We start from the raw sequence: 21414 nt of genomic DNA on the forward strand, positions 1-21414 counted from the left end.
GTCACTGGAAGGAGGCAGGGGGGTCCCCTGGTCTGTGGTGGGCAGCTGTGTGTAGCAGGAGCTGGCCACGCTGGGACCCACAGGGCTGGCCCTGCTGTTTTGAGATCATTGTTTTGGGCTTGGCTCCCGTGTATTGGTTTGTGGCCAGTTTAAACTGGTTCACAGCTTTTATAAGGTGTGGGATGAGTGGGAACCTGTGAGTGCCGGCAGCTCCAGAGGGGACCCCACGCCTGTGACTGCCAGTGCTGGTGACCATGCGAGCCCACATGCCTGGGGCAGCCAGCATGGCTCTCCAGGCAGCAGACACCCTCTCACAGCCCAGACCGGAGGGGAGCAACACTGAAGCTCCCTACCAGGCTTTCGGCCACAGCATCTTCCCCTCCAGCATGGCCCCAGCAGCCGAGCGAGCCGGTGCCGCTCTGCAGCAGGAGGAATGGGGGGGTGCCACCTGCCCGCTGCTTTTCATCCAGCTCAACCAGCTACTCAGCACCCCGGCAGGGATGGAGTGGAGAGAGATGGCCAGGTAGGCACACCTGCAATGGCCAAACTGCCTGGCAACACTTTGGGAAGCCCAAGCCCAGCTCTGATGGAGCCCACAGCATCTCCTAAGGCTGGTGGTTCCTCAACCTCAGCCCCAAAGCAGGGCTGCTCGCTGCCGGTGCCTGCAGTGCTTCTGCCTGGCTTAGAGTGGCTCGTTTCATGGGAGAGAGCAGAATGTCAGGCAGGGCGCAAGCAGTGACCCTGCACGGGCACAGCACCCTTGCTTCTGCTCCTGCCTCTGCGGCCTCACCGAGGCTCCAGTGGCTGTGCTGGGGCTGGGATGGTGCTTTGATGCTTTCGCCCCGCAGGCGACTGGGGGGTAAGTCAGCACAGGCTTGTCTGGGGATGATGGGGCCCAACGGAGAGGAGCTGGGGCCAGCTGGGTGCTGGTGTGGGGCAGGAGCATGGCTGGGATGTCCCCATGCCCCACACCGCCCCTCCACGGCTTGGCAGGGGCACAGTGACATGGGCCACAGGGGCCTGGGGGCAGCAATAGGTCTGCCCCCAGGGTCGGAGGGTCTGGGAGGGGCAAAGCCAGCAGGCTGTGGCTGTGACGGCTCTCCCCAGCACCCAGCCCTCTTCTCCCTGGCATGGCTGCTCATCAGCAGGAGCCTGCTATGCTGGGGCATGCTCTTCCCGTGCAGCACGCCGAGCCACCCCGCAGCAGCGTGCCCACCCATGGGGACAAAGGGAAGCTCTGTCTGCTCCCGGCATTAAAATATTTGGCAGGGCCTGAGCATGGCAAACAGCTCAAGACACTCCTGTTTTGACTCTGGCATGCGCTGCCAACGGCAGGGCAACCCCCAGTGCCAGCACAGCCTGGGGACGGGTGGGTTGGGAGCAGCCCTGCCGAGAAGGACTTGGGGATACTGGTGGGTGACAGATGGGACATGAGCCGGCAATGTGCGCTCGCAGCCCAGAAAGCCAACCGTCTCCTGGGCTGCATCACAGGCAGCGTGGCCAGCAGGGCAACAGAGGGGATTGTCCCCCTCTGCTCCGCTCTCCTGAGACTCCCCTGGGGCACTGCCTCCAGCTCTGGGGTCCCCAGCACAAGACAGACACTGATCTGTGAGAGCGGGGCCAGAGGAGGCCACCGAAATGGTCCGAGGGCTGGAACAGCTCTGCTATGGAGAGAGGCTGAGAGAGTTGGGGTTGTTCAGCCTGGAGAAGAGAAGGTTCTGGGGAGACCTTCTTACAGCCTTTCAATACCTAAAGGGGGCTTATAAGAAAGATGGAGAGAGACTTTTTACCAGGGACTGCCGTCACAGGACAAGGGACAACAGTTCTGAACTGCAAGAGGGCAGGGTTAGACTGGACAAAAGGAAGAAATGTTTTATGATGAGGGTGGTGGGGCACTGGGACAGGTTGTCCAGAGAGGTTGTGGCTGCCCCATCCCTGGAAGGGTTCAAGGTCAGGTTGGACGGGGCTTTGAGCAACCTGATCTAGTGGAAGATGTCCCTGCCCATGGTGAGGGGTTGGACTGGATGGTCTGTGAAGGTCTCTTCCAACCCAAACCATTCTGTGATCCCATAAGTGGTGAAATCCCCCTGATCAGGAGATCGGAGCGAGGTGTGGACAGCAGGAATGGGGATGTGACCACTGAGGCTGCCCACCTGCTCCTGCTCCATGAGCCTACTGCAGCCCCTCTGAGCCCCCAACTTCCCCCCTCCCCGCTGGCAGCCCCATGCCACACTCAGAGATGGACCCAAGCTCTAGCTCCCGCTGCCTGGCATGGGACTACCCTGCTGCTGACCCTGCACATCTCCCCGGGCAGGTGGATAAAGTTTGAGGAGAAGGTGGAGGATGGTGGGGAGCGCTGGAGTGCACCCCATGTCCCAGCCCTCCCCCTGCACAGCCTCTTCCAGCTGAGGACGTGCCTGCAGAAGGGGACAATGCTCCTGGATCTGGATGCCCCCAGTTTCAAGGAAATAATCGGTACGTGGGGAATGCAAAGGTCACCTCCTGGGACAGGCTGGTCACCAGAGAGGGACCAGGCCACCAGGAGGTCCCTGTATAAAAGCACTGATGCATGATAGCCAGGTACCTGGGGTGGCTGTCTGCTGCTCCAGCAAAGTGGGCTTTTCCCTGGGCAGCCCCCCACCGGGCAGGACAACAGAGGGACTCAGGGCTGTCCCCATCCCTATTGCAGACAAGGCGCTTTCTGGGCAGCCTGAGGAAGCAGAACTGCAACCTGAGCTGAGGGAGCGCCTGGCAGCCCTCCTGCTCCGCCAGCCAAGGCACCAGCCCACCAAATCCCTGCTGCGGCTCCTCGCCGAGCTCAGCCTCTCTCCCTGCCGAGGTAGGCATGGTGCCTGGCCATGGGTGGCGACATGGCTGTCCCACTGGGCATCTCTCAGCTGCCACCAGCCTGGGGCAAGACCCGTGCTAGCTGCTCAATTGCACATGTATCTTGCTGCTTTCTCCCTTTCTTTGCAGGGAAGGCCAAAATCTGGTCTGAGCCTGGAGCCCAGCTCTCCGAAACACCTCTTAAGGAGCAGGTAAGGCAGGACGGAGCTGGGCTGAGAGCAGCTGCTGCATCCCAAGTGCCAAGCTGCTGCATCCCTTTCCTTTCAGCTGAGAAATCGATTTAAGAAAAAGGTCCCGCTGGGGGCCGAAGCAGCCCACGTTGCAGTAGGTGAAGTTGAATTCCTGGAGAAACCCTTCATTGCCTTCATCCGCCTCAGGCAAGGGGTGGCCCTTGGCTCGCTGGCTGAAGTTGCTCTCCCCAGCAGGTAAATGGAACACGGCTGATGGCCCTGTGCCCCCCTTCATCCCTGTCTCCCGCTCCCTCCTGCACGGGACAGCATTTTGCTTGGCAAAAGCAAAGGGTACAGCACCCAATGTCACATGCAGTCCCAGAACCCTGGCTCACTGCTTCCCCTCCTGCTTTTCCCAGCTCCTTAGGAGTATCCCATGATGGGCTGAGATTGGAGTGGAGCATCTGTTGGGGATCCTGGGGGGGACATCCCCTGGGTTATCCCCACCTGGGCTCTGCATTCACTCTCCTCCTTATGAGGGTCTGGATGATCTCCACTTACTGCCCGGGAGCATGGGGGCTCGCAGCTGAGAAGGGACACAGGTTTGCAGGTGCCTTTTGCCCTCCTGCTGCCCATGATGCTCTCCTAAGCGGTGGGGTGGCTCTTGTGGCACTGTTGGCACAGGAGGAAAGGAGCAGGGCAGGACGTTGAGGAATGCGTCATCTGAAGCCATAAGGGGAAACGGTTGGTGTGTCCCTTGAGCTGGGGACTCCCTTAGGGAGTGTGCGGAGGAGGCAGGCTGGGATCAGGAGGGACATTGCCACCTCCTGGTCACTCTGCCCAGAGCACCCATCCTCCCTGAGCTGGGTGGAGCAGGACATCCATCCACCTCCTGCTCTCTCCTTGGTGGGAGATGGGTGGCGGGTCGCTGAGGAGCGCCCGTGGGTCTCGAGAGGCTCACGACAACCCCTTGTTCTGTATTTTCCTCCCCCAAACAGGAGGGGAAGGAGAGCTTGTCCCTATCCATCCCTTTGCCCGTGGTGCCATCCCCTTTGCCGACTGCCCTGGGCTGTCCCATGGGTGCAGCCAACGTCTCGGGGCTATCTCCCACCCAGGTCCATCTCTAGGATCCTAAGGTTTTCTCATTGCCTTGATGAAGATGCCTAGGTGAAAGCAATCCCAGGTGGCTACCGTCATCTCCCGACCCCTCAGAAAAGGCTCTGGGAGGCCTCCAGCACTGATGCCACACATCAGGGCTGCAGCAGATTCTGTCAAGCCACCTTCAGCCCTGCTCGTGCTGTCAAAGGAGTTTCCCTACCCCCTCTCTGCAGGTTTGGTTGGGGTGCAATGACTGGAACTGCTCCACAGCCTTGGGGTACCAGGACTGTAACTGTTTTTGTCAGTTTTGGAAAGAAGTGGAGGGTTTGGTTAAATATTTGGATGGGCTGTCCCTCTGGAGACCTTCTTATTTTGCAGCACCCGTTGAGGTGTGGGATTTTAGCCATAGTTCTTCAACAACTCTGAGCCCTCTTTCCAATCTCCTCCCATGTCCCCGTAGTCCTATCAAACCTGCTGCCCGTGCAGCTGGCAAGTTCTCCTTCCCGATGCTAACGGTCCTGCATCCTGCCTGCAAGCAACATTCCCATGAGCATGACCCCATGATAGCCCCAGTCAGACCTTGACCCCACAGACATCCCCAGCCGAGGATGTCTCCTTCTCTGTCCCCAAGACCTGTCGTCCCCCTGCCCCCAGCCCAGGCTTCTGCAGACCCTGTGATCCAGCCAGAGTCCTGGTGGTCCCATGGTCTCCCGTGGGGTTTCCATGCAGTGGGCAGCAGACATGTATCTTGTTTCCTGCCCCACACCCCCTGCTTAGGGTGGCCACCCCTTAGGGTGGCAGCAGCCCCCACAAGCCTACCCAGCTGCCGACCCCAGCATCCCCGCAGCACCATGGTCTCCCCTGGGAGAGGGCTGCTCAGGAGATGCGCTGTCTCACCTGCAGGTTCCTCTTCATTCTGCTGGGTCCCCGAGCCAAAGTGAAAGCTTACCACGAGGTTGGCAGGGCCATGGCCATGCTGCTGATGGATGAGGTGAGCCTGGTGTAGCACCCATGGGTGGGATGGGCCTGGGATGAGGCCTAGGCTGAGGATGCTGGGGCTCCTCTCCTCTGCAGGCTGCAGCAGAGGAGGCAAAGGATAGGGCAAGCAGGTGGCCTCCCTTGCCCAGGATAAGAAAACAAAGGTTTAGGGTGGGTCTGTAGGATGTAGGTGCACCCATTGCACCGAGGTGGGTAGGTGCCTTTCTTGGTGATGGCTGCAGGCTGGGAGGAAGGCTCCGAGTGGCTGAATGCAGGGACGTGGTGGCTAAACCATGGCATCTCCCCGCAGCTCTTCCAAAGGGTTGCCCGGCAGGCTGAGCACCGAGAGGACCTCATTGCAGGGATGGAGGTGTTCCTGGATGAGCTGACTGTGCTTCCTCCCAGGAAATGGGACCCCAGTGCCCGAATTCCTCCGCTGAGCTGTCTGCTGTCTCCACACAGGAGGTAGGCTGGAGGGAGGGCACCCACAGCCTCTGCCAGCCCCTCTGCAGGTGGAGACCTCTGTCTGTGACACTGAAATCTCCATCTCCATGGGGGATGAAGCCACCCAGGAGCCAGCCTTTGCCAGTGGGGTCCTCCCAGCCAAGCCCCTCTGCAGCTCCAGCTGATGACAACAGCTCTGCTCCCTGCTGCTGTTGGTCCTGCCGTCCCACTTGGCAGGGGATGGCAAAACCGCCCCACGTGTTCTTCCTGCAGGAGCTGCTGGGAATGTCATGTTTGGGTTGGAAGGGACCTTTGAAGATCACCTAGTCCAATCTCCCCATCTCTCCTCCTCCTCCTCCTGACCTTTCTCCTCCTCCTCATTATCAGGGGATACACGAGGTCCTCCCAGCCCTGCTTGCATCCCTGTCCCCTCTCCATCCTCCCTGTCCCCTCATAGCATCCCCTAGATGCAGCTGGGTCCTGAGGGCTCCAACCTGAAGCCTGTTGGCTCAGGTTCTGGTCTGCCACAGGACCACCATCCACCTGCTGGATCAGCAGTCCCACAGCAACGGGAACATGGCAGCAGCTGGGGACAGAGCCAGCCTGAGGCACCCGTGCTCCAGGGAGGAGCTGGAGAGGACGGGCAGGTGGGTGCCGGGAAGGACAAGGGTGGTGAGACGTGCAGCAGGATGCCGAATTCGGGGCAGGGTGCTGGCTCTCCCCAGCACATGGGGCTACCACATCCAAACCACTTTGGGCTGGTGTCTTCTGGGGAAGGGACTGTCCCCTGCCTTGCTGCTCTCAGGGGGTGATGGTTGGCTGGCAGAGGCTGCTCTGAGATCTCCATCCACTGCCCCAGGCTTTTTGGGGGGCTGCTGCGAGACATCCGGAGGAAGGCACCATGGTATGGCAGCGACTTCTCTGACGCCCTGCACCCCCAGTGCCTCTCAGCGGTGCTCTACATCTACCTGGCGACGGTCACCAATGCCATCACTTTTGGGGGCATGCTGGGGGATGCGACTGCCAACATGCAGGTCGGTGTGGCCGCGGGGTGTCCCACACCAACCCCGCTCAGCCCAGCCCGTGGGTCTCCTGGGTGCCCACCTCCCACCAGTGCCCGGGGAACCAGTGGTGCCCCTGTGGCATCCTGAGCATCACCCAAATCCTGCATCCTTCCCTGGCCTCTGCAGTCCCTGAGCACTGACCCTGCACCCTGCAGTGGAGGGAGGTGTGGGCAGCTGCCTGCAGCTGTGCTGCTGTGGAGGACAGGCCTGGGACCCCCATCCCTGCCATGCGACTGGCACCTGGCACCCCTTCCCTGCATTTCAGGGGGTGCTGGAGAGCTTCCTGGGCACGGCCTTTGCTGGCTCCATCTTCTGCCTCTTTTCTGGCCAGCCCCTGACCATCCTGAGCAGCACTGGCCCCATGCTGGTCTTTGAGCGCCTCCTCTTCTCCTTCAGCCAGTAAGTACCCTGCCAGGGATGGTTCCTTGGGCCACTGTCCCCTCGCTGCGGCACAGGCCCCCATCATGCCAGGCGGGTGTCATTGCTGAGGCTTTGGGTCATTCTTCCCACTAGGGACCACAGCCTGGACTACTTGGAGTTTCGCCTCTGGATTGGGCTCTGGGTGGCCTTTTTTGGCGTGGTCTTGGTGGCCACAGAGGCCAGCCACCTGGTGCGGTACTTCACCCGCTTCACAGAGGAAGGCTTCTGTGCCCTCATCAGCTTGATATTCATCTATGACTCCCTGAAGAAGATGCTGAGCCTGGCGGATGCCTTCCCCATCAACTGGCAGTACCGGCTGGACAACGTCACCTCCTACAGTTGCGTCTGCAACTTGTCCAGCCCCGGTGAGCCCAAGCAGCTGTGCAGCTGGTGGGAAACAGGAGGTTGCCACACTGGGAGCCCACTGGGACCCGGCTGCCTGACTAGATGGCAGAAGACGCTGGAGGAGGAGGAGGCTGCTCAATCCCATCCTCGCCTGCCCGGCCACATCGGCACCTTCCTCCACTCCTCTCCATGCCGTCTGTCCATCCATCTCTGCCTGCCGGCACTGCCCAGGCACTGGGCAGGGCAGCGCCAGGGACAAGGAGAGCCTGGGTCCGGCTCCCGTGGCTCCAGGATGGAGGATGGCAGGGGTTGGACGTGGGCACCTGGGTGGATTTGCGCTGCTGTTTCCAGCCTGGTCTGTAAATCACAGGGTGGTTCTTGGGGCCTGAAGAGGTGTCCACACTGATCCTGCAAATGAGACCCACACCGTGTACCAAAAGTATCAGTGCTGGGCACGGCCTGGGGCTGCTGATGCCTCTGAGTGGCTGGCGCTTTAGCCAAGCCCTTCACAGGGGCATCCCCCCTTGGTGCTCCCTGGGCATCTGCTGGTGCCGGGGCCTCAGCGGTCCCATGGGGCACCATCTAGCACCCTGAGCCCTTGGGGAGAGCCTGGGGAGCTGCCCCGATGGCAGTGCAGTCCCAGTCATCCCTGATGGAGCATCCCCATGGTGCTGGCACCCTGACCCCCCATCCCCTTGCAGGTCACAGCTCCGCAGGGAATGACACGCCGCTCCCCTTGCCCCTGACCCCCCTGCAGGTACAGCCCCTGCTCCCAGGCGGTTGGGCGAGGGGCTGGGGTGGGCCAGAGGTGTCCATGCGTGACCCCTCCTCGCTCCCTGCCCTGTCCCCACAGCCTCCTGCCACCCCGGCTGGGCTGAGCAGGACCCAGTGCCTGGGTCGAGGCGGGCACCTCCTGGGGACCAGCTGCCAGTATGTGCCTGATGTCACCCTCGTCTCCTTCCTGCTCTTTGGGGGCACTTTCCTCTCCTGCACTGCACTCAAGCGCTTCAGGAGCAGCCGCTACTTCCCTGCGGGTGTGAGCATCCTTTGGCCACCCTGGCTGCATGGCCACCTGTCCTGGTGATGTGGGGATGGCTCCGGGGGTGTTCCTGGGGCAGCCCCCCGCCCCGGCCAGCCCAGGACAAGTCCTCTCCATCTGCAGGTGCGGAAGCTGGTAAGCGACTTCGCCATCATCCTGGCCATCCTCGCCTCCTGTGCCGTCGATGCCGCCCTGGGCCTGGAGACCCCCAAGCTCCTTGTCCCCAGCGAGCTGAAGGTGCTGGTGGGGTGGGCATGGCACTGTCAGGGAGTGGGTCTGTGCCCCCCACAGTGGCCATCCTGCCGTGCTGCTGCTGTCCTTCCCACCGCTGGGTCCAGGCCTACAGGGATGCAGGCTGCACCCCAGCAAACAAGAAGGGGTTGAACCACAGCCGATCCCACACTCTGTAAATAACCTGGCTCGGCCCTGGACTAACCACGTCATGGTACAGCTCACACTGGAGCGAGAGCCACAGGCTCAAGTCCGGGCTTGGGCTCCCCACCCTGGGTGTGGAGCGGGGCTGGCAGCACCTCAGAGCAGCCTGTGCTCGCTGCCATCTCCTTGGCGTTGCCATCATCAACGCCCAGTGCCACCTCTTCCACCCGCTCCTGGGGGCATGTGCCTGGCTCCTGGCTTGCACTGCCCAGCCGGGGTGTCCTCATGGGGGCTGGTGGGTCATACTTCCCAGAAGCATCCCCAGGACGAGAGAGGATGCTCTTCCTCTCCCTGGGTGGAGCATCCCTGTGTGCCCAGCGGGCTCCAGCCTGGGCACCCAGGCCTGGTCCTGTCACCTGGCTGTGCTGCAGACCCCACGGGCGGGTGGCAGCTGTCATGACCCTTCTGCTCTCCGCAGCCCACGAACCCAGTGCGGGGCTGGATCATCTTCCCCTTTGGAGCCAATCCGTGGTGGGTCTGCCTGGTGTCCGTGGTGCCCGCTGTCCTTGTCACCATCCTCATTTTCATGGACCAGCAGATCACAGCTGTCATCCTTAACCGCAGGGAGTACAAGCTGCAGGTGAGTGGGGGACAGGGGATGGGCAGGACCCAGCCTACAGGGAGGACCCAGGTCCCGGCCGGACCCTGTGGGCCAGGGGGGCAGCCAGGGGAAAGTGGCACCCCGAACTGGCTGGCAGGGTGCGAAGACCCCACTGCTGCCCCTCTGATGCTGCCGGGGGAGACGGCTTGCCCCCAGCCCCGCTGCCTCTCCCACTGCAGAAAGGAGCAGGCTTTCACCTGGACCTCCTCTGCGTCTCCCTCCTGATGGTCGTCACCTCCGCCACCGGCCTCCCCTGGTATGTCTCAGCCACTGTCATCTCCCTGGCACACATGGAGAGCCTGAGGAAGGAGAGCGCAACCTCGGCCCCCGGCGAGCACCCCGAGTTCCTGGGCATCAGGTAAGCAACGAGCCTGGGCCCTGCTCTGGGGGAGCCCCTGCTGCAGAGCCAGGAGGCAGCAGGGCCGTGCCCACGCTGGCCGGCAGATCCGGCTTTGGGGCTGCTTGTGTCTCCCCGGGGATGCCACCAGTCCCCATGGCCATCAAAGCTGAAAAGAGCAGAGACCCCGGGGGCCAGGAGGGCAGGCAGGGGCTGCGGGCTCCCAAAGGACCCCAGGGCACCCACAACACCTGCGCTGCTGCCCACAGGGAGCAGAGGCTGACCGGCCTGGCCGTCTTCGTCCTGACGGGAGTCTCTGTGTTCATGGCACCCGTTCTCAAGGTAGGGAGCCTGGCTGCTGGGTTTGGCCTCTTTTCCAAGGCGGGGGGTGTGGCCATATCCCGTAAGGCTGGAGGGTTCCTAACCCCGCCGTCCCTTATCCCATCAATCCATCACAGGAATCCTGGCCGGCAGGTAGGGATCTGTGCGCTGTGTGGGAAGGAGCTGGGCAAAGTGTTTGGCTTGAGTGCCGCAGGAGGGCTGGCACACCAGCACACTGCTGCCCTGTGTCAGCTGGCCGGCCTCCCTGTGGGCATCGGCGTCCCCCGCAGTCCCCAAACACACCCCACCACTACCCTCCACACCGCCACGTGGGGAGCGGAGCCTGGCTGATGTTGGCTCTCGCCTGCCGCTGCTGCCACATTAGGCAGAGCCCCACCAGGGTACCCTGGCCACATCTGGATTACGTGGGGGCAGGCAAGAGGTCCTTTTTCCTCCACCTCTGCCCTCACCTCTGAGGATGGCCTTGTAAAGCCTTTGATACTGCCTCTCACAACATTCTTAGCTTCAAATTGGAAAGATATGGGATCGATGGATGGACTATTAGATGGATAAGGAATTGGCTGGATGGCCGCATCCAAAAAGTTACAGTCAGTGCCTCAATGTTCAAGTGGAAACCAGTAACGAGTGGCGTCCCTCCAGGGTCCCTACTGGGATCAATACTACGTAATATCTTCATCAATGACATAGACAGTGGGATTGAGTGCACATCTACAGTGGACACCAAGCTGAGTGGTGTGGTTGACATGCCCAAGGGAAGGGATGTCATCCAGAGGGACCTTGGAGGACGTGGACCCATGTGAACCTCACGAGGTTCAACAAGGCCAGGTGCAAGGTCCTGCAGCTGGGTGGGGGCAACCTCCAGTATCAATACAGGCTGGGGGATGAAGGGACTGAGAACAGCCCTGCCGAGAAGGACTTGGGGATACTGGTGGGTGACAGATGGGACATGAGCCGGCAATGTGCGCTCGCAGCCCAGAAAGCCAACCGTCTCCTGGGCTGCATCACAGGCAGCGTGGCCAGCAGGGCAACAGAGGGGATTGTCCCCCTCTGCTCCGCTCTCCTGAGACTCCCCTGGGGCACTGCCTCCAGCTCTGGGGTCCCCAGCACAAGACAGACACTGATCTGTGAGAGCGGGGCCAGAGGAGGCCACCGAAATGGTCCGAGGGCTGGAACAGCTCTGCTATGGAGAGAGGCTGAGAGAGTTGGGGTTGTTCAGCCTGGAGAAGAGAAGGTTCTGGGGAGACCTTCTTACAGCCTTTCAATACCTAAAGGGGGCTTATAAGAAAGATGGAGAGAGACTTTTTACCAGGGACTGCCATCACAGGACAAGGGACAACAGTTCTGAACTGCAAGAGGGCAGGGTTAGACTGGACAAAAGGAAGAAATGTTTTATGATGAGGGTGGTGGGGCACTGGGACAGGTTGTCCAGAGAGGTTGTGGCTGCCCCATCCCTGGAAGGGTTCAAGGTCAGGTTGGACGGGGCTTTGAGCAACCTGATCTAGTGGAAGATGTCCCTGCCCATGGTGAGGGGTTGGACTGGATGGTCTGTGAAGGTCCCTTCCAACCCAAACCATTCTGTGACTTTGTGGTGGAGAAACCAGAGACCAAGCCTGCCTGGTCCTCCCTCTCCCTTTGCAGCAGGTGGCGAGATGCAGGTCAGTGAGTGGTGTCTGTGGGATTTGGGAGCCTCGGTCAGAGCAAATCTTCTTGCCTCCCCGGCCCTAGGATGAGTCTGGCTTGGTCCTTCATGCAAGGATGCATCTCCCCTTATAAGCCCCCCTGCCACACCTGCGGCAGCCCCAGGACTAGCAGTTACCTCCTGCCTCAGGCATGTGGGTTGATGCTTCCTCTCAAACGGCCCTTGTGTGATGCCAGGGAAGCCAACCCAGCCCTGGCCAGTCCCTGTGTCCTTGGTGGAATCCAGGGGGAGCAGCAAATGACCCCCTTCTCCCTCCTTGCCTGCCTAGGCTTGGGAGAAAACCAAACCATGCTGAGCAACACAGAGGGCAGGAGCTAGATCACAGTTGCAGAGGAGGTAAAAAGGAAAGCGATGTGCCAGGGAGGCAGGACCCCCCCAGCATTTATAGCCATAAGCCGTATCTCCAAGTGGCTTGGCGTCATGTTCTCCATCTCCAGCCTGGATTGCTCCTACCATGGGCTGGAAAGCAGGGCAAGGAACTTGGTGCATGTTTCCCCTCTCTGAAGACTGCAATGTCCCTGCAGGAGCAGCGTAGCCAGGAGCACATCTGGGCTTTAAAGCCCTCGAAGCCAAAAGATAAGCAAAAAGCCATGAAATTAAACTGGGCTGTTGGAAATGAAGGAAGCAAATGCTGCAGCCACATGTGCAGGCTTTTACACAGGAGAGGATGCTCAGCAAGCGCAGTCCCCTCGGGGAATTGCACCCTGCTGACCCCTTGCCCTGCTGTTTTGCAGCACATCCCGATGCCGGTGCTGTATGGGGTCTTTCTGCACATGGGGGTGGCGGCACTGAACAGCATCCAGGTGAGCGGGGGCTATGCCAGGGGTGCTGGTGGGGTCCGTTTTGGCAATGAGGGGGCTTGCTCAATACCAGCTCTCACTCCACAGCAGAGCCTGGATTTTATCTCTGCGTGATGTGCAGCCTGGTACACGGGTTGGTTCCCCGCCAGGCCCAGGGCAAGGAGGGACACAGGGACCTTTCTGGGGCAGCGAAAAGGGAAAGGGAGGTGCCTGGGATGCTGAGGAGCACAAGTGACTTCTGCACTGATGGATCAGGTGGCTTGGGAGAAGTGGAGGGACCAGTAGATAACCCAGACTTGCTCTCAAAGCTGCAGGGATGTCCCCATCTGGGAGCTGCAGGCAGAGCTGGGACCTGCTGGTCCTTTGGTCCTGGCATTGCTGCTGATGTGCCAGCTCTGTTCCTCTCCTGAGAAACCCACAGAGGCGTAAAAAATCCCCTCTCCAGAAATACCTACCCCTTTTTTTCCTCTAAACAGTACATTTTCCTTGCAATTACCCTGCTCCGGATGACAGGCTGGGAAATCCCTTGGGGAATCCGGGGTTGTGCTCTGGCAAAGGCAGCAGCAGTTTCCTGCATGCAGGGAGAGGGATCAAGGGGTTGTTATTGCTCAATTAACCCTTTAAGACAAGCCTGAGCCCTTTCTAGATGTCTGCCTGGAAAGCACTCCCCTGGCCTGGCTTGATGCTGGTACCAAGACACCTAGTCTTGCAGACAAATTCACCCACCCAGGCATCATGCTGGCGGTCAGGGCAGACAGCAGGAAGACCAAACTGCAAAAACAATGGCAAAAACCCATCCTGCCAGCCCTGGTCCCAAGAGGGAAGTGGGTGAGAGCTGCCTGAAAGCTGGAGGTGTGTGACCCACATGCTATCCTCTTGCTACAGCTCACAGACCGTGTGCGGCTGCTCCTGATACCAGCCAAGCACCAGCCAGACCTCGCCTACCTCCGCCACGTGCCTCTGCGCAGAGTGCACCTCTTCACCATCATCCAGCTGCTGTGCCTGGCCCTGCTCTGGGTCCTGAAGTCCACCATGGCTGCTATTATTTTCCCAGTGATGGTATGATGACCCTTTTCATTGGGTGGCACTACTTTGGTGCCGGGCTGGGCGCTGCCTACGCGTGCCCTGAGCGTCGCTGGAGCCCTGGTGCTCGCCTTGGGCAAGGGTGCAGGTGCTGCCCTGGCGGGCAGCGTACGTGGCTGCTCAGACCCCCGAAAGCCGGTGGGGTCCCTGCAGGGCCACAACACGCCTTGGCTGCCAGCCTTCACCTCCTGGGTTGGGGCCGCCACCGCTTTGCAGGCGTTGTGCAAGCATCGTCCCCTGGGTCCAAGCCAGGAGAGGTGACGTGCCACCTTCCTGGCATTTACCGGGGGGATGGAGGGGGTGCGAGAGGCACCACGCTGCCTGTTGCCTGGCCCCCAGCCCCAAGCGCTGCGCGATGCTGATCCATGCTTCGCCCTGGCCCCAGCTGCTGGCGCTGGTGGGGATCCGGAAGGGACTGGAGCGCGTCTTCTCCCTGCGCGACCTGAGCTGGCTGGACAGCCTCCTGCCCGAAACGGCCAGGAAGGAGGCAGAGGGGAAGCACCCCGGGAAGCGGAAGGAGGAGGAAAGCAACGGCGAGGAGGTGGGTGACGTCCTGGGCGCTACGCTCGTCCACAGCCGTCACCGGGGATGCTTTGGTGCGGGGGCTGAGCCGGGCCAGAGCTAAGGACCGAGCTGCCCGGCGGGGCTGCAGCTGGTGGCGCGGTGGGAGCACGGGCCAGGCGCGCTGCCAGCCTCGTCCCCTCTCGCTTCTCCCTCCAGTCTGAGCTGATGCATCGCCAGGGACCAGAGATCAACATCTCCGTGAACTAGGATGGCAGCCGGGACAGGGCGAGGCGAGGAGGCCGCTGCTGGGGCCCGCCCGCCGGCTCCCGCCCGGCTCGGCAGACGCGGGGCGCCGTCGAACCTCGGCCCGGTCTGGGTCAGAAGGGACCTTCGCAGACCAGCCGGGCCGGCCCCCCACCGCGGCCGGGGGCGTCTCCCGCGAGGCCGGGTGGCTCAGGGCCCCGTCCGGCCCGGCCTGGAGCTCCCCCCCGCCAGGGACGAGGCACCCGCGGCGGCCCGTCCCGGGGTCCCCCCGCACCCCACAACACTTCTTCGGGGGCCGGCCTCACCCAGCCCGCCGGCGGGCTTCCCCCCCCCCCCCCGGCGCCCCTCGCCCTCTGACGGCGGCCCGCGCCCGCCGCGGCCGGGGGCAACGAGCGGCGCCGCCTCCCCCCTCCCGCCGCCGGCCCCGCCCCTCCCGCGGGCAGCCGTGGGCCCGGCCGGCGGCGCTGACAGAGGCCACGTGGCCGCGCCGGTGTCGTCACGGCGGGCGGGGAGGCAAAGGCGGCGGAGTGACGGCGCGCTCAGCCTACGGCGGGCCGCGCTCGGGACGGGAGGGCGGGAAGGGAGGGGGGCGGGCCGTTCGCCGCGACGGGCAGAGCGCGGCTCCAATCGCCGCTCGGGACGGACGGGCGTGTGACGCTCTCTCGCGCTGACTGAGACCTTCAGAGGGGTTCGAAGGGGAGGGGCGGGCCCGGGGCCCGGCAGGAGCCAATCGGGAGGCGCCAGACGCCGTGCGCCGCGAGCGATGCGCCCGCTGGCCAACCGGAATCCGCGGCTCCCGGATTCGCTTTGACCGACAGCGCGCTCGCCCCGTCGGCGCCCGCAGCTCTGGCACGGCGCGTGACTGATGTTCCAGGCGACCAATCAGCTTCCGGGAAGTTCAGGAAGCGAGTCCGGGGGAACGGGGCGGGGCGGCGGGCTCTAACCGCCTCGGCGTGCGCTCTCAGGGCAGCATGCTGGGAGCGCGTGACGCGGCCCGGAGTGGCGGGCGCCGCGCCCAATAGCGCGCCGCCGTCGGCCGAGCGCGCCCAATGGGCGCGGGCGGAGCGGCGGGTGGGCGGCGCGGCGCCCGCGGCCGGGTAGGGTGTGAGAAGTTAGTGGCGCTGCTGCGGTGCCGTGAGGGGACGGAGACGGCTGGGCTCTGCTAGCGGCGGCGGCCCCGGATCAGCGCGATGCTCACGGACGGCACCGCCGCCCCCGTCGGCGACGAGGAGATCGACTCGGTCGCTCCCCGCGCGCCGCCCGCCGCCGAGCCGCCCGCCGCGGCCGGGCCCTCCCCGCTGGGCTTGCGGGCCGTGCGCCTCTTCGGGGAGGCCGGGCCCGGCGGGCCGGGAGGCCCCGGCGCGCCCGCGGCCGGCGAGGCCGCCCTCGACTTCAAGCTGGCAGCCGCCGTGCTGCGGAGCGGGGGCGGCGGCGGCTCCGGCAGCGACGAGGACGAGGTGTCCGAGGTGAGCGATCCCGCCGGCGGGCCCGGCCCTCCCTTCCCCTCCCCTCCCCTCCGCCGCTTCCTGACAGGCCCGGCCGGCGGCCGGGGCCGGCGCCCGCCCGCCCTGCCCCTCGCCGCGCCGGGCCCGCCGCCGCCAGCCGGGCGCTCGGCGCCGCCCCGACCGGGCGCGGGGGTCGTGGGCCGCACCCCCCCCCCCCCCCCCCCCGCCGCGCCGGGCCTCCCCGCCGCCATGGGCGTGAGCGGCCGCACCGGAGCCGCGGGGGCGGGGTCCAGGCAGCCCCGCACGGGCAGGGCGGCCCGGGGCCCTTCTGCTAAGGCCGGAGCGGGGGGGAAGGAGGGCGGGGGCGGGGGGGCGTCTCGGCACCGCCGCGCCTCCCGGCGGGCCCCGAGGAAAGGGGGCCGGGCGCCCCGCCGGCACCCTCCTGGGGCGGTCGGGCCCTCTGCTCGCCGTTGCCTCTCTGCGTGCGGAGGGTGGGGGAAAGATGTCTCCCGTGCTGCTGCCTCCTGACCTCGAGGAGTGGTTTCCACTTTGAACCAGGTTTGGAGGGGCAGGCGAGATCTTCCACCCAGCGGAGAACAAAGTAAAGCCTACGGCCCCGCTATCGCTGCTCTGGACTCGGGAGGAAGCATACGGGATTCCCAGACTCTGCTAAATTCCTGAGAGAGATACATAGGGATGCATATATATACGCTTTTATGCGGTAGAAATATTTCTTAGCCAACAAAATGGACGAGGGTAATGGAGGTGTCTTCCTTTGATCTTCCAAACCTGCAGAGAGTTTTAAGGGAAGGGCGTGGGGGAGGGACTGGAGCCTTATCCCAAACCAAATGGAGCATTGTTGGGCCTGTAAACTTGCATCTAATGCAGCTTTATGTAGCCTAGGGAGAGAAGGTAAATGAAGGCTTTTATCTGTCGCTACTGCCCACTCATCCTACACCAAAGGGGTGAATCTTATTTCTTTAGTTGCCTCTTTTAGAAAGAAGACTTGAGATCACAGCCACCATCGCAGCCCTTATGTAGTCTTAGTGGAAAGCAGGAGAAAGTGGCTAGCACTTGCAAGCTTGTTGCGGTTCCAGTGTTTTGTACTTCTGTGTGCTCCTGCAGGACGAAGAAGATGGTAGCCGAGGTGATACGTACCATTTTTTCATTGGGGGCCACAAGTGGGTGCTTTGGTGTGTGTCCATGTTTATTCTGAATAAATGGAAGGAGGGGAGCCTGCATTCATCCTCCCATGTCTAAATTTTTTGCTTTCCGTTGATGATCCTCTTTTGTCCGGCCCTCCCGACACCTGAACTGACTTGTCTTATCTGAATAAAAAAGTGATTAAACTGATGCAGGCTCACATTTGCTCTTTGCTCGTGACCACCTAACCAAAGTTAAAAACTGTGTTAAGAGCAGGATGTTTAACTAAACTAAAAATCTAATGATCAGGCAGATGAGCACTTGTATGTGAACATTCCTTGCATGATTGGTATCCTGAACATATGATGGTAGGGGATTACGTGTTCAGGTACATACCTGTTTTGGGGAGCTGGAAGGCCTGCTGTAGATAGAATAGGATGCAAGTAATTTATGAGTTTCCGCTCTCTAGGATGTCTTTCATGTCACATATTTATGTATCTTTGAACATACAAAGCAGTAGTTACAGAACATGGAAAATGATGGGAAGTGGGCTGTATTAGAGTGTTTGTGACTCTTTAAAAGATGAGCAGAGTTCTGCTTTGAAAGCTTAGCCCTTTTGAACCCGCCCCATTATGTAAAGGATGTGAAGATTGAACAGCTAAGGTGTTTACTAAGCACTCTATTAGTCTTTTGACTAATAGCAAGTATTAAGAAAGACAGCCTATTATAAATAATGTGTCTGGGAGGTTGGCATTGAGGTCAAAAAAATAAAGGTTTCCAAACAGCTGCTAAAGTAAAATTACTCGTTTGAAAAACCTGGGAAAAGCTTTCTTGTTTAAAATATATAATAAAAAAAAAGTTGGAGTTAAAACACTTGGAGATTTCCAGAACACATGTAGAGGAGTTGGGCTGATCTCGAAGCTGAAATTGCCTGGGGAGTTCCTTCTGTCCTGTGTTTCTGGTAGTGGAGAGTAACCTGGGGAAGAAGCATGGGTGGGAAGGATGTGCCTCACATCTGTGCTGCCTTGCTGGACTACAGGGTAGGGCTGGGAGGACCAAGAGTGAATTTTTTTTTTCCAATTTTTTTTCTTCTGTATGTATGAGAACTAAAGAAGCACCTGTTGTCAGTGTTGTTTTTTGTTGTGTGTGTTTTTTTTTTTTTTTTTAATTAACAAAGAAAAGGCAATTATACTCCTTGGATGAAACATTGCAATTCTTGAACAGCACTGCTTTGAAAACCCAGTGTCTGTTTGGACTGTGGTCTTGTGCCATGAGTCACTGATTTGGGTGTATGCCTTCAGCTATTACCAGTGAGTGGAATTAGTGAGAACTAGAAGGGAGAATTAAAATAAAGTGTTTGCCATGCTGTCGTGATCTGTACTTTTTTCTCTACTTTTGAAGTCATAAAAACAATGGTACAATGTTCTGTAGGCTCTGCAGTGGTATTTAGGTTTTGTATCCTTGCGTTAGTCTGAATTTAATATGCTAAAATAATTGGATTAGTCAAAATGGCAAATTAGGTAGAAAAGAAAATAATCAGGGAAGCACAGGACGAAGAGTGTAATGAAGTATTTATCTAGAGAATGAAAAGAACAGTATATTTTAGCTTAACTTTTTTTGAAAATATATTGCATTTCTTACATCAGATCTTCAAGTACTTTACAGTGGGAGTACTGTTCCCATTTTATGGGTGAAGACAGTGAAGAGTGTGTGCCACATTTATCCTGCCTTGCAGAACTAAGAGAAAAATCAAAGCTTTCTGGTTTCCAAGCTCAGCGTCCACTTACAGTATTCACCAGACTGCTGGGTGGGAAACCAGGGACTGAACTGGATCCTGTATAAATGGGTTGTATCAGGTCTGCAAGGTGAAATTTAAATACGGCTGTATAGAATATTTTCTAGAATTACCAGTTAAAATTATCACATGCAAATAGAAACAGTTGCAAGCTGAAGCACGCCTTTGGGCATGGAAGGACAAGGCCAGAAGGCTTTGTGCTATTTCTCTGTAAAACAGAGGGGAAGCCATGGTTCTCCTGGGCATTCAGAGAAACTTTGGCCATTGGCTGCAGTCTGAGGGATGAGGTGGCTTTGACTTTGGTGTAAATAGTTGCTTGGTTGCCTTCTAAGCTTGATCAGGGTTTGGACACAGCATGCAACTTGTTTAGAGTGAGCTTTTGGTGTAATTTTAAGTATGTTACTACCACTCCTTGTGAATTTTGCTGGCACTTAGTGGTGCCAAAGGCATGAGTATTAAACAGCCTCCTCCATACTAGTTGTGAAGCCTGTAGGTCAAGGTGAAGGTGTGCTGGCAGGGCGGTGATTAATAGTGCATGTATGTGAAGTCCATAGGGTCCGTGGTGGTTGAGGGCTTCTGGCCACAGAGCATGCAGGTTCTTATCAAAAACCATCGTGGTAGAAAGCTGGGCTGTAGAAAGCTGGGCTGTAGAAAGCTGGGCTGTAGAAATAGAGAGTTGAAGCAAGTGATAAATATGGCAAGTGTTAGTGCTTGCAGGATTGTGCAGTTTGCTGATCTGTTGTAAATCAAGTAGGAGAAGCCAGCTGTGCTGACAAAAGTACCAGAGGATCTTGGAGCTCAGTTCAGTAAGTGGCTTTTGGTGGTGAGCGTTTAAATGTAGCAATTCTCTTGCATTCTGTAATTCAGGGGTTTGGAGGCCTTCAATGGCAACTAGAGCTCACCCACCCCTTGGCTATGGAGTCAACTCAGCTCTCAGCTTCCCTCTCCAGAGCAGGCTGCTTGCCTACACCAGCTTGCCTTACTTAAGCCTGTACCTATTGCATAAGCCTCTGGGGATATTTACATAAAGCATAATTAAAAATCAGACATAACCTACCTCCTACAATGAGTAGAATTAATAGTCAAATGGCATGCACTCCAGATCAGTTCAGTACTTGGAGATTTTGGCTGGAGCTTAATCTTCCCCCCCCCCCCTCCCCCCCACCCCCCAAATCTGAGGCCTCTTAATTTTTAAACAGGGTTTTGAATTCAGAGTAAATACTTAGGTAGTTTGTTCTAAATTGGCAATGTAGTCTGTTAAAGTCGTTGCTATGTTAGTGAACCTTCTTAACATGGCACTGCTTCTTAAATAGTATATGCAATATATCTTTGACTTCTGAGGTCAATGTAATGCTTATACATTTTAGTTTTCTGTATTAGGTTTGAAATAACGTGAATGGCAGCATTTTCTCGACCATAAGGACTAGAAATTAAAAAAATTGATGCAAATTCAGGTAGATAATATTAGGCAGAAAAGCCTTTCATCTGAAAAACCTAAATTTCAGTTTAGCAGTTGATGTTTTTCTTATGTTGACGAGCTCTTTCAAAGTTGAGGAAGTAAGAGGTGGAGCAAAATGGAAAATTTTCTTCAAGAATTATTCACTGGTTAGAAAACAGTGAGGAAAATGGGTTCAGGTTTCCAAAAGTATTGGGATGATGCTTAAGGATGCAGATTGCTTAGTAGGGTTGGTCGGGTGTTCATCCATTCCCAGCCTGATTAGGCATTTAATTCTTGGAAAAATCTTGGTAGATATCTCAGTAAGTTTGAAAGTCTGGCCTTCAGACTAACTGGTAGCTAGAAACAGTCTGTCTAGTTACAGTTAATACTTACTATTCAGTAACACTTTAAAACGAACTGATTTCTAAAGTTACTTGCAGAACTCTAGTTTCCCTTCAGTGCAGCTTGACCCACTTGAGCACATGACCTAAAATAAATGTCAGTAACCGTTTTCTAATGATAGGTGTAGACAGTAAAGATGTGAAATACTACTGTATAATTATATAAATATGTGGTGCAACCCCTTGGTAAGGAGAGATTTACCAAATTTAGCAGAACTTCTATATTTAGTTACAAATTTGCACATAGGTTTCAGCCGTCGACTAGTTACGGGGAGGGGGAAAGGGTTCATTTGAGCATTAATGCAAGGCAAGACTACAGCTGGTGAATCACGAGTTCTTGTGTTCTGATTTAAATTGGGGCTACCCAGCTGCCCCCCTGTGGGCTTGATGTTGGGATGCTCTCCTCTCTCCTCCTTTCAGAGGATCCTGAAATACAGCTGTAAGGACAGCTGGATTATGCTGTTCCAACATTGTCCTGTGCTTAGAGCTCAAACCATCCCTGCGACGTTCACTTAAAAGAAGGGTAGGTGTGGAGGGAAGGGGAATGTAAATGCACTCCTTTTTCTGTGTGCACATGTGGCCTGGCCTTTAAAACTAGGAGCAGCGACATTACTGAATTGATGTGTTTGTTGAAGGAGTTCAAAACTGGGGTTTAGACCCTGCAGGTGAGGAGGCTGCATAGCTTTGTTCTTATGAGTTCTTGTAGCATACATGAAGATTCC

The 21414-nt window shown here is 58.3% G+C and overlaps 2 protein-coding genes across 20 annotated transcripts in view; both read left to right on the plus strand.

Moving 5' to 3' along the window:
- The first annotated feature begins 254 nt into the window (after window positions 1-254).
- SLC4A9 (solute carrier family 4 member 9) lies at window positions 255-14327 on the plus strand. The gene is made up of 20 exons (XM_075057146.1): window positions 255-523; window positions 2315-2475; window positions 2690-2839; window positions 2977-3038; window positions 3115-3272; window positions 5019-5106; window positions 5404-5558; window positions 6068-6184; window positions 6397-6571; window positions 6867-7000; window positions 7115-7386; window positions 8068-8123; window positions 8220-8402; window positions 8529-8642; window positions 9259-9420; window positions 9621-9799; window positions 10048-10120; window positions 12554-12622; window positions 13505-13678; window positions 14088-14327. Exons 1-20 carry the CDS (start codon window positions 255-257, stop codon window positions 14325-14327), a joined length of 2991 nt encoding a protein of 996 aa, XP_074913247.1.
- Window positions 14328-15563: 1236 nt separating this feature from the next.
- The window catches only part of ANKHD1 (ankyrin repeat and KH domain containing 1), a 119187-nt gene continuing 113336 nt past the window's right edge, over window positions 15564-21414 (plus strand). For 11 of the 19 annotated variants that reach the window (XR_012654310.1, XR_012654311.1, XM_075056814.1 and 8 more), the window contains exon 1: window positions 15568-15936. Coding sequence is in view for 17 of the 19 variants with exons in the window: in XM_075056814.1 (XP_074912915.1) it covers window positions 15661-15936 (276 nt within the window). In the remaining 2 variants the exon portion in view is untranslated. Of the gene's footprint in view, window positions 15937-21414 lie in introns of all 19 variants that reach the window. The other 8 variants (XM_075056832.1, XM_075056818.1, XM_075056819.1 and 5 more) reach the window with 3 other exon arrangements.

Source organism: Buteo buteo, chromosome 24 (genome assembly GCF_964188355.1).
Source record: "Buteo buteo chromosome 24, bButBut1.hap1.1, whole genome shotgun sequence".
In the NCBI taxonomy this organism is placed as follows: Eukaryota; Metazoa; Chordata; class Aves; order Accipitriformes; family Accipitridae; genus Buteo; species Buteo buteo.

Bases quoted from the DNA above. Each gene is read 5' to 3' on its own strand.
- SLC4A9 (XM_075057146.1), top strand. From the start codon at position 255: ATGCGAGCCCACATGCCTGGGGCAGCCAGCATGGCTCTCCAGGCAGCA. The intron at 5,559-6,067 runs GTAGGCTGGAGG...GGTCTGCCACAG, and splicing joins CTGCTGTCTCCACACAGGAG to GACCACCATCCACCTGCTGG. The intron at 7,387-8,067 runs GTGAGCCCAAGC...ATCCCCTTGCAG, and splicing joins CTGCAACTTGTCCAGCCCCG to GTCACAGCTCCGCAGGGAAT.